Source organism: Trifolium pratense, linkage group LG4 (assembly GCF_020283565.1).
Source record: "Trifolium pratense cultivar HEN17-A07 linkage group LG4, ARS_RC_1.1, whole genome shotgun sequence".
Lineage (NCBI taxonomy): Eukaryota > Viridiplantae > Streptophyta > Magnoliopsida > Fabales > Fabaceae > Trifolium > Trifolium pratense.
In genome coordinates, this window is record NC_060062.1 from 29,693,351 (window position 1) to 29,708,681 (window position 15,331).

The 15,331-nt window shown below is 37.3% G+C and overlaps 2 protein-coding genes across 2 annotated transcripts; both read left to right on the forward strand.

The window, feature by feature from the left end:
- Window positions 1-6,366: 6,366 nt before the first annotated feature.
- Window positions 6,367-10,611, forward strand: LOC123922440. The gene is made up of 5 exons (XM_045975154.1): window positions 6,367-6,376; window positions 6,699-8,446; window positions 9,759-9,852; window positions 9,961-10,299; window positions 10,367-10,611. The coding sequence occupies exons 1-5, from the start codon at window positions 6,367-6,369 to the stop codon at window positions 10,609-10,611; spliced, it is 2,436 nt and encodes an 811-aa protein (XP_045831110.1).
- Window positions 10,612-10,699: 88 nt separating this feature from the next.
- Window positions 10,700-11,827, forward strand: LOC123922441. The gene has a single exon (XM_045975156.1). It carries the CDS (start codon window positions 10,700-10,702, stop codon window positions 11,825-11,827), a length of 1,128 nt encoding a protein of 375 aa, XP_045831112.1.
- The last annotated feature ends 3,504 nt before the right edge of the window (window positions 11,828-15,331 follow it).

Here is a 15,331-nt window from a genome sequence, read left to right on the forward strand (position 1 = left end):
TGACAGGTTCCATTCTTTCTCCATGAGAAGTCATCTTGTTTGCAATAGCCATGGTTCTTGCAAAATATTCACTGACTGTTTCACTCTCCCCCATCTCAAGTACTTCAAACTCTCTACGCAGAGCTTGAAGTTGAGCACGTTTCACCTTTGTAGAGCCCTTGTACTTCAATTTCATAGCATCCCAGATATCTTTTGAGGTTTCTTTGGAAAGAATTGTTTCAAGAATTTCACGATCTATTGAATGAAACAAGTAGTTCTTTACCTTCATGTTTGTGATTTTGCTAGCAATAGCCATCTGAACTTGCTCTGTCGTTGCATTTGCAGGAGCAACCGTGACTCCTACTTCTATCAGTGACCAATACTCCTTTGATCGGAGCAAATTCTCTATGAGCATTGCCCAATGATCATAAAAACCATCAAACTTTGAAATTGACCGGTGTAATTTGATCACTCTCCACACACACACACAGATGTATATATATATATATATATATATATATATATATATATATGAGCTAAGGATCAAATTCCTGATTTCATATTTAATGAGACCAAACCTTTTGTTGTTTGAATTGTTGGTTCGTTCATTAATTTCTATAAGCATAATTAAGTGTATATTTTATGTCACTATTAATTAATTACCTTTTGTATCTAAATATAATTCCTAAATAGTTGTGGAACCACTAATCTAACCCTAATCCACTTACATCCAATTAAATCACTCAATAATGTCACATCACTTCCTTATATTATATCATTGTCATCTCTACTCTTCATATACCTACATCAATAACATTTATATCGATGACTTTTCAAGTCTTTTTTGTAAATAACATTCTTCACATTATCTATTAAAATTTGTTTTGTTATTGATTTGTATAAATGTTATATATAAAATATATTAATTATACAGGCATAGTCATCAAGAATCCCTTTGCTGAAGGATAGCTTTAAGAATCCATGAAGAATTCTGCTTTACAGGCATAGTCATCAAGTATATAATACAAACATAGATGAAGATATTATCAACACTATAGTTTATAGAGGTTGGAGAAGTCCTAAACTTAGGGAGCATATTGCTCATTTGCTTATTTAGTTTAGCTTTCTCTTTTGTTTTCCTTGTCCGTTTGATGGTTGGATCCTGGCTGATCACCTTGTACAAAACTGGTTTTTTTTGAATCTATCAATATATTTGCTTCAAAAAAAAAATATATATATATATATATATTAATTATAGAAAATGAAGATTGTCATGGACAATTCTATGATAGACACTTAATGGTACACACTATTGTTTCAGGTCCATTCTTTAATCAATAATCGTTTTTTTTTTATTATTTAGCTAAACAAAATATAGTATATAATTGTTTAAAGCAATAATGATGAAGAAAATATTAATATAACTTTAAATTTGGTGTATAGAGAAGTTTTTTGAAATGTATAAACACATATTTTATATTAGTATATTATTATTATTATTATTATTATTATTATTATTATTATTATTATTGTAGTTGTTATTATGATTTTGATAATACTTATTGTTTCAACTTATACAAATAATTTTTCCACGTTACAATATAGACTTTTTCTCAAATAAATTAATAGTATTAATTATGATTATTATCTATAAGACAAGTGGACCTTAAAGCATTTTTAAAATTATACCTACAAGAAACATGTCTTTATAGTGACATTAAATTGCCTTAGGTAAAAGTTAATTTACCATAGATATATATATAGTGTCTGTTTGATCGGTTAGTATTGGACAGAACAATACATGTGAGTACAAGATAGAATAAACACAGTACAAATATTTAGGTATTGAACCAGTTTTGTGTTGTACGATATTTGGTGGATAAAATGTTATTTTGGTATTTTAAACAACTTGTATGGGTGACAAAAAGTTGTCACATGGTTCGATGAGGGACAAAATTTTTTGTTTTTGTTCAGTCCCTTGACTCCAGTTTATCCAGGAACAATTTTAAAATCAAATACAGTACAATTAAAATTGTTTATTTTTTAGGAGATCAAATGCATCCATAATATACATAGCAGCAAATACCTCACCGATGACAGATTTTATCTTAGTATATAGTAGCTTGGAAGTATACCCACTGATTTCTTACCGTCACTATATGCTAATTACGGAGGGACCAATCGTTCAGTTTAAAATTTATGGACTATATGGCCTTAGCCCGTAGGTATAGAGCTTAATTAAAACCTATAACTTTTGTATCTAATTTTTTTTTTCTTTCCAAAATGATACTTTATAATCTCCACTAAATGATAAATCGTCCGAAAAATGGGAGTTTAATATCTGATATTAATAGAGTTGCACACGTGAGATGTGCTTCGATCCTCTTTTATACCAAAAAAAAAAAGAGTTGCGCACGTGAGATGACGTTGTGGTTTACTAAGTACACACTAAGTGATTGTGCGAGAATTATTTACGGTAATTCTTAATTGGACCTTAGTTACTTCAAACAAATTACTCCACCCATCCCAAAATATAAGATTAAGACCTTGTTGACCACTGCATGTACACCAATGCACAATTTTGACCATTAATATCTTTAATTGTTTATTAGTAAAAATTATAAAAACTTGATATTTTAAAAATATTCATCAAAACAAATCAAACAAGATCTTACTATATTCTAATATTTACATTTATATATTATTAAAAAAAATCGGTCAAAACAAGATAAATGAATAATATATTTAGTCAAAATAGTTCTTATAAAATGGGACGGAATGAGTATATATTATGAGGGACACCTTTATCTCGAAAGCATAGAATTAACACACACAAATTTTTTTTTAAGAAGATCCTAACTCAACCAACATAGGAGTATATGCATTGCCGAGGTACGGTACCACGGTACTCGGGATGGGTACCGGTATGGAATACTGCATTTTTAAAACAACTAAGGTTACCTTCGTATAATTTTTAACAAAAGTAACTATATAAATGAAATTACATTGTTAAGTTAAAACAAATAATTAAACATCAATCTCAAATGGTTTGAGCTAAGTATTTAAAGATTTTAGGTAGGGATGGCAAAAAAACTCAAACCCGAGAGACACACCCGAACCCAAACTCAAACCCAAGTCAACGGGCAAAACCCGATTTGACTGGGTTTGGGTTTGGGTGACACCCGATAATATGAGTGTGGGTTTGGTATCAGTCAAACCCACACCCAAAACCCATACACTCACCCGAAATATTTTATAATTACCTAATTACCCCCATAGTCTCCGTCAATTTCCTTGGAAGACCTTAAATTTTAGTTGTAATTTAATTTCTTGAAAGTCTATGTTGTAATTTCTTGAAAGTCTATGTTTGAATTTCCTTTGAAGACCTTAATTTTAGTTGTAATTTAATTCAAAGTCTATGTTGGAATTTAATTTCTTAAATTTGCAAATTATTTTAAAATGTGCTACGGGTTTGGGTTTGGGTGAAAAAAACCCGAACCCAATGGGTGTGGGCGTGGGTGTTGTTTTGTCACCCGAACATCTTTTGGGTTTGGGTTTGGGTGATGATTTCGGGTGTGGGTTTGGTAACTGTCAAACCCGCACCCATGGGCGCCCGTTGCCATCCCTAATTTTAGGTGTCCCAGGTTCAATTCTTGGGGAAGGAGAAAATTACTAATATTAACAGCTAAGGTCAAATGCATTAATCAGAGATCTTTTAAATTTTTCGTTTGTAATCGATAGGTCCTTTAAGTTTTGGAAAAGCAGAAAATTACTAATATTAACAAGGTTAAATTGCACTTTTGGTCTCCTAACTTTCACAAACTTGTGATTTTGGCCCCCTAACTTTAAAAATAGCACGTTTGGCCCCCTATGTTTAGCCCCTTTTACAAAAGGTCAATTTTGACCAAGTCAATACTGACATGGCAGTAACTCAAATGTTACATCATCACTACTTGCCACCTAATAATTAACAAAAAAAAAAAGCAGCATGTGCATTATCCTGCCATTCTGCAACGTTCATATATGCTAGTATTAAGTTCTTCTCTTCCAAATCAACTTCAATCAATTTCAATGTCGTTCTTCTCCCGATTTCATTTTCGTTCTTCTCTCAAATCAATTTCGTTCTCTGCCAATCTTCAAGCTTCATTATCATTTTATTGTAATTAATTGTTCTGTTCTATGGTTTTGAAATTATATGGCTTTAATTTAATATAGAGTTGAAGATAGTAAAATAAGAAATTGAAAGATTTCGTTGAAATTGTTCGTTTGGAAATTTCCCGAAAAATTAATCAGGGGTTCTTCTCTCCATCGGAACAACAGCGCCGTTATGCTCATTACTAAACTTGTTGAAGAGATAAAATAGAACCAAGATATATCTTTTTGATGAGAGGTTGAATCGATCATCAAAAGAAGAATTACACCAAAAACGAGGATTAATTCCGGAAAAATAAAACTTCCATCGAAAAGAAGCAAATGAAAGGCTTTCATAAAAATTCTCGTAGACTCGAGAATGAGATTTTCATTCTGTACATGTCAAATCATGAATTAGTAATTCCATTGAATCTCCCCCCAAATACCAATTCTTTCGAATTTTCTCTGAAATATTTACAGAATCTCCATGACAGGAATAGGACCAAACCTTATTCCATTTTCGTTAAGCAATTCTTTCAATGTCGTTCTTCTCCCGATTTCATTTTCGTTCTTCTCTCAAATCAATTTCGTTCTCTGCCAATCTTCAAGCTTCATTATCATTTTATTGTAATTAATTGTTCTGTTCTATGGTTTTGAAATTATATGGCTTTAATTTAATATGGTTTTGAAATTGGTATGTTCTGTAAAATAAATTCTTTAAATTCTCACATACTGTACCATATACAAGAAGAGGACAATGTGTGAGGACCATTTCCTATATTGAAATGAACTTGCCAAAGGCTCACAGGAGCCAACTAGAATCATCAAATTTCTTGTATTGAAATTCATAACCCAACTTAAAGATAAAATGACAAATTGGAAGGCAATACAAAATTGAAGAATAATAAATCCACCTAAGATACTCACCTTAACGTCTTAATGTCTTATTGATATATGATTTGTATATTCCTCCTAAGATACTCTTCGTAAGATACTCTCCTCAATTGTTGCTTAACAATTGAAGAATCGCTGACAGTGTATCAACAAGGCCTTGTCCACATGGAGAAATATATGAATACTGAGAGGAACGATGGTAGTATATGGTGATGTTCTTTACAGTTGAGAGATAGTGAAACAGATCAGTTTGGCAAAAAAGTGTCATCAAATTGAGAAAAACAAAATCTTCAATCTTGATAAAGGTTTGTTTATGGAGTTTCATGGTGTGAGTTGTGGTCTTTCAAGTACTGTGAATTTTTGGAGTTTGATTATGTGTTATTTGAGTGAAGTTTTTTTTTTCTTTTTCGGATGTCTCAACTCCTTCAATTGCTTTATTTATTTATTTATTTTTGTTAATTATAAGGTGGCAAGTAGTGATGACATGGCATATGAGTCACTTAAATGACTCTCCACGTCAGCATTGACTTGGTCAAAATTGACCTTTTGCAAAAGGGGCTAAACATAGGGGTCAAAAGTGCTATTTTTAAAGTTAGAGGGCCAAAATCGCAAGTTTGTGAAAGTTAGGGGGCCAAAAGTGCAATTTAACCTATTAACAACTAAGGTCAAATGTATTTAGAAATCTTTTAAATTTTGCATTTGTAATAAATATATCATTTAAGTTTCTAATTTATTAATGCACCGTTATCCTTTCAGCCTCCGTTATAAAAGTGTCGACATTACGGCAAGGTCGTGTAGACCGATTTTGAGGCCACTAACAAATTAATACTTTAAAAGATCTAATAGTATAATATATAGTTAATTTATATACTTACCTTTCAACTTTATTGAGTATGAAAAACTTCATTATTATCTATTTATCTTCTATCAATTACTCACATTTTTTTTTTGGTACAAACTCACATATTTATTCTATAAATTCACTTCTATATAATGTCACTTTTTCTAACAATATAAGAGATCGAGCTCTTCTAGAATATTTCTTTTTTTACAGATGTAGAATTACTAGTTAAAAAGTGAAAAAATTAAGTATTAATATTTTAATCATCAATAATTTATTATTCATTTTATATTACCTTCACTTAGCACTTTATAATTTTTATAATTTGTTATTCAGTTAAAAAAATTTAAAAGACAAATTTGTTAGCTAGAAAACTATGGTAATTTCATTTTTGAATTCATGAGAGTTAGAGAGAGAGGGAGGAGCGCAGTCCCTAGGGCACACCTAGGGCAGCCGCATCGGTCATCGCCTTCACCGGAAGTAAGGCAGAAATGGGGGGATGTTTCGATCGATAGCGGAGAATGGACCGAGGTGAGACGGCGAGGTCGGAAAGGGCGTAGAGAGGAAGGCAGAGGTTGCTTCTCTTCTCAGCATACCAGACGGTGCAATTTTTCAAGATCGATTTCTTCATCCAGGATTCAAAACTTTTACGATCAATATCACTCTCCTAAACATCGCACGCATAATCATAACCGACCTGGGAGATTCAAGTCACGTTACAGTGGTGATCGGCGTGATTTTGTGCGACGTGGATGTGGATTTCATCAAACCGATCATGATGCTTCAAGGTTGCGCTCGCGCTCTGCTTCAAACAATGGACGGTGGTTGTACGATCGTTGCGATTCCTGAACAGGACGGCGATCTGTTTCTAATCAAGGACGGTGGCTGCATCAACGTGATTCTGAGGAGAAAGAAGGTTGGTACCGTCGTGATTCTGGGTGTAATCGTCACAACCACCACTCAAATTCCTCCCATCGGCGCCGGCGGTTGAATCATCAAGGAGAACGAAGGTTTTTGGAGGATGGGAAGGTTAGAAGAAGATCACAGCAACATGGGGGTTGTGATGTTAGCAGGTCAAAGAAGCTTGATGATGGTGGAGGTGTGATTGAAGGAGGCAAGAATGGGGCTGTTGGTGTGGTTGAACGTGGTAATGAGAAAGAGGTTGGTGGTGATGTTAGTGGTGGCCTCAAGCACCGTGATGACATTGTTTTGGGTTCGAACCTTAAACGGTACGTCTCTTTTTATTTTTCTAATTTTCCGGCGCAACTTCCTAAGTTTTATTTAAGAAAAGGTTTTGAAGTTTGCGGCATGTTGGAGGATGTGTACGTTGCTAAAAAGAGGAATAAGTATGGGCAACCCTATGGCTTCGTCAAATTCTCTAATGTTAAGAATGTGTCTAAAATGACGAGTGCTTTGAACAATGTCTGGTTTGGTAATTTCCGCGTTAAAGCAAGTGTGGCTATGTTTGAACGTAGCGATTCGAGGGCGGGTAGTAGAATGGAGTCTCAAAAGGCTGAAAAGGAACAAGTTGATGCTCCATTATCGCAGGATGGGAAGCAAGAATCCCTGAGGCTTGAAGTACCCAAAATTAATGTGGAGGACTTAAAGATGCCGGAGCGACTATCTCAACACGAAGGTGTCTGTGCTCCAAGAGTGGAGATGGAGACACGAGCCCCTACAGAAGGAGTGCGGGTGGGGGACATCGTTGTAGAGCTGGGGGCGAGAAAGGTTAATTTAACCCATAAGAAAGCCCATAAAGTGGGGATCTTGCCGCTCCCTTCTAAGGCTGAATTGCAAGCAGCCACTGTGAAGGATAGTAGATGCTTTATGAAGTGCTACCGCACAAAACCTGTTGATGCGAAGTGGGCTAGCAATGGTGTTGTGGCTACCATTAGAAATGGAGAGGCGGTACCTTTGGTACATGAAAGAATAGTGGATGCAGGTTTTAATGATCTGGTTCTTATTCCTATGGGGGCTGACAAAGTTTTCTTGCGTAGCTTGGCGGGTGGCGATGCTATGGGGACGGTGAATAACGCCAAAGAGTTTTTCCAACTATTCTTTTCGAATTGGTGTCGATGGGAATCAGATGCACAGCCTTATCGTAGAGGTGCGTGGGTTCGCCTTTACGGGATCCCACTTCATGCTTGGAACGAGGAATTTTTCAAGCTTTGTGTTTTAGACTGTGGCCGTTTTCTGCGCACGGATTGTTGCTCAGCTGAAAAGGACAGGCTTGATTTTGCGCGGGTCTTGTTAGCTACACCCGACCTGGAGATCATTAACCGAGTTGAGAGTATTCTGGTGGATGGTGGTAAGGTGGAGGTTAAGATTGTGGAGGAGTGGGGGTATGCCTTGGGAGAAGACTTTTGTCTTGTTGAGGAGGAAAGCGGGTCGGAGGCGGCTCAATCGGAGTGTGGCGAGGGTCATGTGGATCCGGAAGTTAGTCGTGATGTTGACTTGTTGATTAACAATATCACAGAAGGGTTAGAGGGTGAGGCTTGTGTTGAGGTTCAAGGTTTGCGTAAGGAAGAACCCTTACTTAAGCTGAATGACAGGGAACCTGAGTTGGAGCAGAAACTCGATTCTCCGTGTTCAGGATTTAGGGTAAATAGTGTTATACCCCCCTGCAAAATAGACGAGTTTTGCGTTACCCCCCTGCAAAATATTTTTTTGAGATTACCCCCCTGCAATGTCAAGATTCTTTGCGTTACCCCCCTGGCTTAACAAGTGGGCATATGACATGGAAGAATCTTGACGTGGCATGACACGTGGAAATTAATTTATTTTTTATTTATTTTTAATTGCCAACTCATTAATTAATGTGGGTTTTTAATTAAAAAAATGAAGAAAAAAAACTTAAAAGTTGTTATATTTTTATGAACTTACTTAAAAGAAAGTTTTGTTTTTTTTTTTGACTAAAAGTTGTTATTATATATAAAAAAAAAATCTTATATATATATATATATATATATATATATATATATATATATATATAATAACTAAAAATAGAGTAACCAAAAAAAAAATGAAGATGAAAAAAAACTAATAATAATAATAGTAACCAAAAAACTAATAATAATAATAATAATAATAATATATAATAACAGTAATAATAATAGTAATATATAATAATAGTAATAATAATAATAATAATAATATATAATAATAATATATAATAATAATAATAATAATAATAATAATAATAGTAACCAAAAAACTAATAATAATAATAATAATAATAATAATAATACAGTAATCAAAAAAAAAAAAACTGCAGTCACATATTTTAACTAATATAACCAAAAAAAAACTGCAATCACATATTTTAACTAATAATAATATTAGTTATTATTATTATTATTATTATTAGTTTTTTGGTTACTATTATTATTATTAGTTTTTTTTCATCTTCGTTTTTTTTTTTGTTACTCTATTATTAGTTATTATATATATATATATATATATATATATATATATATATATATATATATATATATATATATATATATATATATATATATATATATAAGAATTTTTTTTATATATATAATAACAACTTTTAGTCAAAAAAAAAAAAAACAAAACTTTCTTTTAAGTAAGTTCATAAAAATATAACAACTTTTAAGTTTTTTTTTTCATTTTTTTAATTAAAACCCCACATTAATTAATGAGTTGGCAATTAAAAATAAATAAAAAATAAATTAATTTCCACGTGTCATGCCACGTCAAGATTCTTCCATGTCATATGCCCACTTGTTAAGCCAGGGGGGTAACGCAAAGAATCTTGACATTGCAGGGGGGTAATCTCAAAAAAATATTTTGCAGGGGGGTAACGCAAAACTCGCCTATTTTGCAGGGGGGTATAACACTATTTACCCCAGGATTTATTAATGTTGGGATTTTCTCTAATGTGAAGTCGAGCTCTCAGGATCAAGTTGTTGGGCCAGATAGCCCATCTGTTGTGGTACAGGCTCAGGATCGTCCCCCTGTTCGAACGCTCCGTGTTAAACGTACGAATTCTTGTCCGCCTGAGGCGAGACGTTCCGTCATTTCGGGGCCGTGGAGTTTGGAATGACTAAATGATCAGAATCATGGGGATGCTGGCGTGATTTTTTCAGCGAGGAAAAAAGGGAGGAAGGGAAACTGTCCTGATGTGAATCTTATTTCGAAAGGGCAACAGGACCCTTTGAAAATGAAGGCTAGTGGGGTTCTTCGTCACCCGCTACACAGTATTAAAAAAGTTGCTAGGATGCCAACTAAAGATCGTCGAGAGGTTCTAAAAGTTTTAAAAAAAAGTGTCCGGCGGCGCAGGGGTGGGGATGATGTCAGTCGCTCTTGTACAGTGAGTCGCCAAGTCGCTACTGGAGAGTCTTCCTCATCCGGATCAATTAATAATGATTGGACAAACTGGGTGGCTGTTCAAGGAAATGATCAAATGGCAGTGGACGATGTTTGGGGTATAGGGAAAGCGATAGGGCTTAAGTTTAAGGGAGACAACGTGAACATGTTTAATATTTTGTCCAGGGCGGGCAAAGGCAAGAAGGATAACTCAGGTCGGGGCTCGGTGGGAGGCCCTCGAAGTGTGCGAGGGTGCTAGTTGGTGTGTTTTTTCTGCTTTGTTTGGGGGACGAGTGTTTGTGAATGAAGATCGTGTCTTGGAATATAAGAGGGTTGGGTGGGTTAGAGAAGCGGAAGGAAGTCGGCAAATTGGTGGGAGATCTGAAACCCTTTATTCTCTGTTTGCAGGAGACGAAGTTACAAATCTGTGATGTTCTTCTTTGTTCTAATCTTTGGGGTAGCTCTTGTCATGGTTTCTCTTATCGTCCGTCGGTGGGAGCCTCGGGCGGGATCCTAACTATGTGGGATTCTTCTGAGGTGGAGATGTGGTGGACGGAGAGTCGTGAGCATGTGCTGTGGTGTCATGGTCGCTTCACTAAGTCTGGAGAGGAGTTTTTTGTGGCGAACATCTATGCCCCTTGTGACGATTTGGTTAAGCAACGGTTGTGGGAGTCTATCTCGGAGCGGCTCCACTCGTTAGCGGGGAAGAACGTATGTGTTTGTGGGGATTTTAATGCGGTGAAACATGTGGATGAACGACGATCGGTTCGAGGTGGCCATCGTTCCTTAGATCACGTTCCTTTCAGTCGGTTCATTGAAGATAATACCTTGGTTGATCTCCCATTAATTGGTCGTAAGTTTACTTGGTATAAAGGGGATGGTTACTCTATGAGCCGTCTAGATAGATTTCTCCTTTCTGAGGAATGGTGTTTGGCCTGGCCTAACTGTAGGCAGGTAGCCAGGTTGCGAGGGTTATCTGACCACTGCCCTCTGGTCTTATCAGCGAATGAGGATGATTGGGGTCCTCGTCCGTCTAGGATGCTTAAGTGTTGGAAGGATGTGCCTGGCTATCATTCGTTCGTGAAAGAGAGGTGGAATTCGCTTCAGGTCGATGGTTGGGGTGGTTATGTGCTGAAGGAAAAACTTAAGTTAATTAAGGCAGGACTGAAAGAGTGGCATATGACTCACACTCAAAACCTTCCTAGTCGTATTGAAACGTTGAAAGCTAGGCTTTCGGCCCTTGATGAGAAGAGTGAGGAAGAGGCTCTTTCTGAGGAGGAGTTAGTGGAGTTTCAGGGGGTTTCGTTGGATATTCACTCGCTTTCGCGGCTGCATGCTAGCATTAGTTGGCAACAATCCCGTTCGTTGTGGCTTAAGGATGGAGATGCTAACTCAAAGTATTTTCATTCGGTTTTGGCGAGCCGCCATCGTAGGAACGCTATGTCTGCTATTCAAGTGGATGGGGTTACTCTTGAGGGTGTTGAACCGATTAGGCAGACAGTGTTTTCGCATTTTGAGTCTCACTTTAAGGCTTCTAACGTAAATCGGCTCGGGGTGGATGATCTCCAGTTTAAAAGATTGAACTATGTGGAGAATGGTAGTTTAATTAAATCTTTCACGGAGGCAGAAGTGAAATCCGCTGTGTGAGATTGTGATAGTTTTAAAAGCCCTGGTCCCGACGGGATTAATTTTGGTTTCATTAAAGACTTCTGGGCTGAATTGAGGGGCGACATTATGCGTTTTATCTCCGAATTCCACCGGAATGGAAAGCTTGCTAAGGGTATAAATTCTACTTTTATAGCTCTAATTCCTAAAGTTGATAGTCCCCAAAGGTTGAACGATTTTCGGCCTATATCGCTTGTGGGATGCCTTTATAAAATTTTGGCAAAGGTTTTAGCGAATAGGTTGCGTCTTGTGATTGGGAGCGTGATTTCTGAGGCTCAAACGGCGTTCGTAAAGGACAGGCAAATCCTTGATGGCATTCTTGTTGCAAATGAGGTGGTGGATGAGGCACGAAGGTCTAAAAAGGAACTTATGCTGTTCAAGGTTGATTTCGAGAAAGCGTACGACTCGGTAGACTGGGGCTATTTGGATGATATTATGGAGAGAATGTCTTTTCCTGTCTTATGGAGGAAATGGATTAGAGAGTGTGTTTGTACGGCTACGGCGTCAGTTTTAGTTAACGGTAGTCCGACTGATGAGTTCCCTCTTAGGCGTGGTCTGCGGCAAGGCGACCCGTTGTCTCCTTTTCTTTTTCTCTTGGCTGCTGAGGGTCTCAATGTGTTAATGGAGGCTATGGTAGCGCGTAATTTGTTTACGGGGTATAACATTGGCGAGCAGGGTTTGGTTTCGGTATCGCACCTTCAGTTTGTAGATGATACTCTTCTACTAGGGGTTAAAAGTTGGGCAAATGTTCGGGCTTTGCGAGCTGTTCTTGTGCTTTTTGAGACTATGTCAGGTCTGAAGGTTAACTTTAATAAAAGCATGTTGGTTGGGGTTAATATTTCTGATTCCTGGTTGGGCGAAGCTGCGTCTGTTCTGTGCTATAAGGTGGGAAAGATCCCTTTCCTTTATTTGGGTCTTCAGATTGGGGGTGATCCGAGGCGTCTGAGTTTTTGGGATCCGGTGTTGCATCGAATAAAGAATAGATTGTCTGGGTGGAAGAGTCGCTTCTTGTCTTTTGGTGGTCGTCTGGTTCTGTTGAGATCTGTCTTGACCTCTCTACCTGTCTATGCTCTTTCCTTCTTCAAAGCTCCCTCAGGTATTATTTCCTCTATTGATTCTCTTTTCATTAAATTTTTTTGGGGGGGGGTGTGAGGATTCTAGGAAAATTTCTTGGGTTAGTTGGAAATCGATCAGTTTACCTAAGGAGAGTGGAGGTTTGGGGGTCAGGCGGTTGAAGGAGTTTAATCAGGCCCTTTTGGGCAAGTGGTGCTGGAGGATGTTGGTGGACAGCGGGGGTTTGTGGTTTAGAGTGTTGGCAGCTAGGTATGGGGTTGAGAGAGGTAGAATTCGGGATGGAGGTCGGAGGGGGTCTCTGTGGTGGAGGGAGATAGTGCGTATTAGGGAGGGAGGCGGCGAGTCAGGGGACAGGTGGTTCAGAGAGCATGCTGTGAGGAGGGTGGGGGACGGTTCAGAGACTTTTTTCTGGACCGATCCCTGGGTGGATGGTATTCCGTTATGTGAGCGTTTTGGGCGCCTGTTTGTTTTAACGGCAAACAAATCGTGTACGGTGGCTGAGATGTTTGCTTTAGGGTGGGGCGCGAATGGAGGGGCGTGGGAGTGGCGGAGGCAGTTGCGGGCGTGGGAGGAGGAGATGTTAGGGGAGTGTCAGTCTTTACATTCTAACATTTCTTTGCAGGCCTTTTCTGTAGACAGGTGGCAGTGGCATCCCGATCCTGACACTGGTTATACTGTTAGGGGGGCTTACCAGCTCTTGATATCTCATGCTTTGGTCACTATGGATGTTGCGGATAATCTCATTTGGCACCCGCAGGTTCCTTTGAAGGTATCCATTCTTGCGTGGCGGTTATTGCGAGACAGGCTGCCCACGAGAGTGAATCTAGTTTCTCGACGGGTTTTATCTCCTACAGCTCACATGTGTGTTTTTGGATGTGGTGAAGCTGAGTCGGCTCATCATTTATTCATTTCTTGCGGTTTTGTTGGATCTCTATGGGATTTAGTTCGGTCGTGGATTGACATTCCTTTGGTGGATTTAGTTTCTTTGCGTGATCACTTTATTCAGTTCACATCTTCAGCAGGTGAATCTCGAGCGCGTCGTTCTTTCCTACAGCTCATTTGGCTTGCTTGTATTTGGGTTGTATGGACTGAGAGAAATCACCGATTGTTCAGAGGCTCAGCAGATTCGCCCCATATTTTGATGGACAAGATCAAGCTGTTTTCATTTAGGTGGTTGAAGTCGACGAGCATTACGTTAGCTTTAAACTACCACAGTTGGTGGTCTAGTCCTCGACTTTGTTTGGGTCTTGTTTGACTGTTGTAATTGTTTTGTTTTTTATTCTTCTTGTAAACTTTTGTAGTCTATCTTGGTACGTCTTGTGCCAGGGAGACTGATTTGGTTAATATATATATCTCATTTTGGCTTGTTCAAAAAAAAATTTGTTATTCAGTTTATATTTTCTTCATTCGCCACTTTTAATTTTTATAGACTCTCAATTAATTGTTGATATTTTAATCACCAACAATTTTTTTTTTATCAAAAATACTGTCTTTTTATAATTTTTATAACTTTTTTTTACTAAAAAAAAAATACTGCCTTTTTTTCTTCTTCTTACGCGCTACTCTTCTTCTTCTTCTCCTTCAACAAATTTATATTCGTTTGCTGCACTTCATCTTCTTCATCTCATCAGTCCTTCTTTCTCTCCTGGTAGTGAATTTGAATGTGACTGAGTAGATTAACAACATCAAATTAATTTATTTCAAAAAACAACCAACAAGAATCTCATTCTTTGTAGCAATAATAACGAATAACGATGTACAGTTTCAAAAAGAAACAATACCTTGACCATTAAGAGTAGTAGAAGTGTTGGGTTGGCTCATTACGACGGCACAATAGTGACGGTTATGTTATAGCTCATGTTGATGACGGCGAGACGGCGAAGCACATGTGTAGATAACAGGTTAGGGAAGATAGACAGGCCGGTGGCGGAACCGCCGGCGCCGAGGCCAGTGAAAGATGAAGGAGTGGAATCAGTGTGAGTGAAAGAGAAAGGATTGTTGTTGATACGCGTAAGGAAGAAGAGCAAGAAGAAAAGACGCTATCTACACTATTTTGTTTTGTTTTGATTTTTATTGAAAAAATATTAATCTTTCGGGAACTGATCCATGCAATCAATGGGCTAAATGGAGAGTTCATCAAATGAAGGGAACCTGAACACCAACAAAACATGCATAAAAATTAAAAAGCAATTTGCTTATAAAGAGCCGTCTTTAGTTCAGATTCATAGAGAAAGACTAACAACTTCAAGAATATCGATCAACTCCAACAAATAGATTCCATTCGTCTCCATCAATTTCTACCTTGTGTTCAGATGAAGGAAAATTTTGGTAATTAGATAAAAATAAAGAGAATTGATGGAAATAGATAGAAATGAAGGCAATCACAATTCTAATCCAAGAATAGTGATAAAC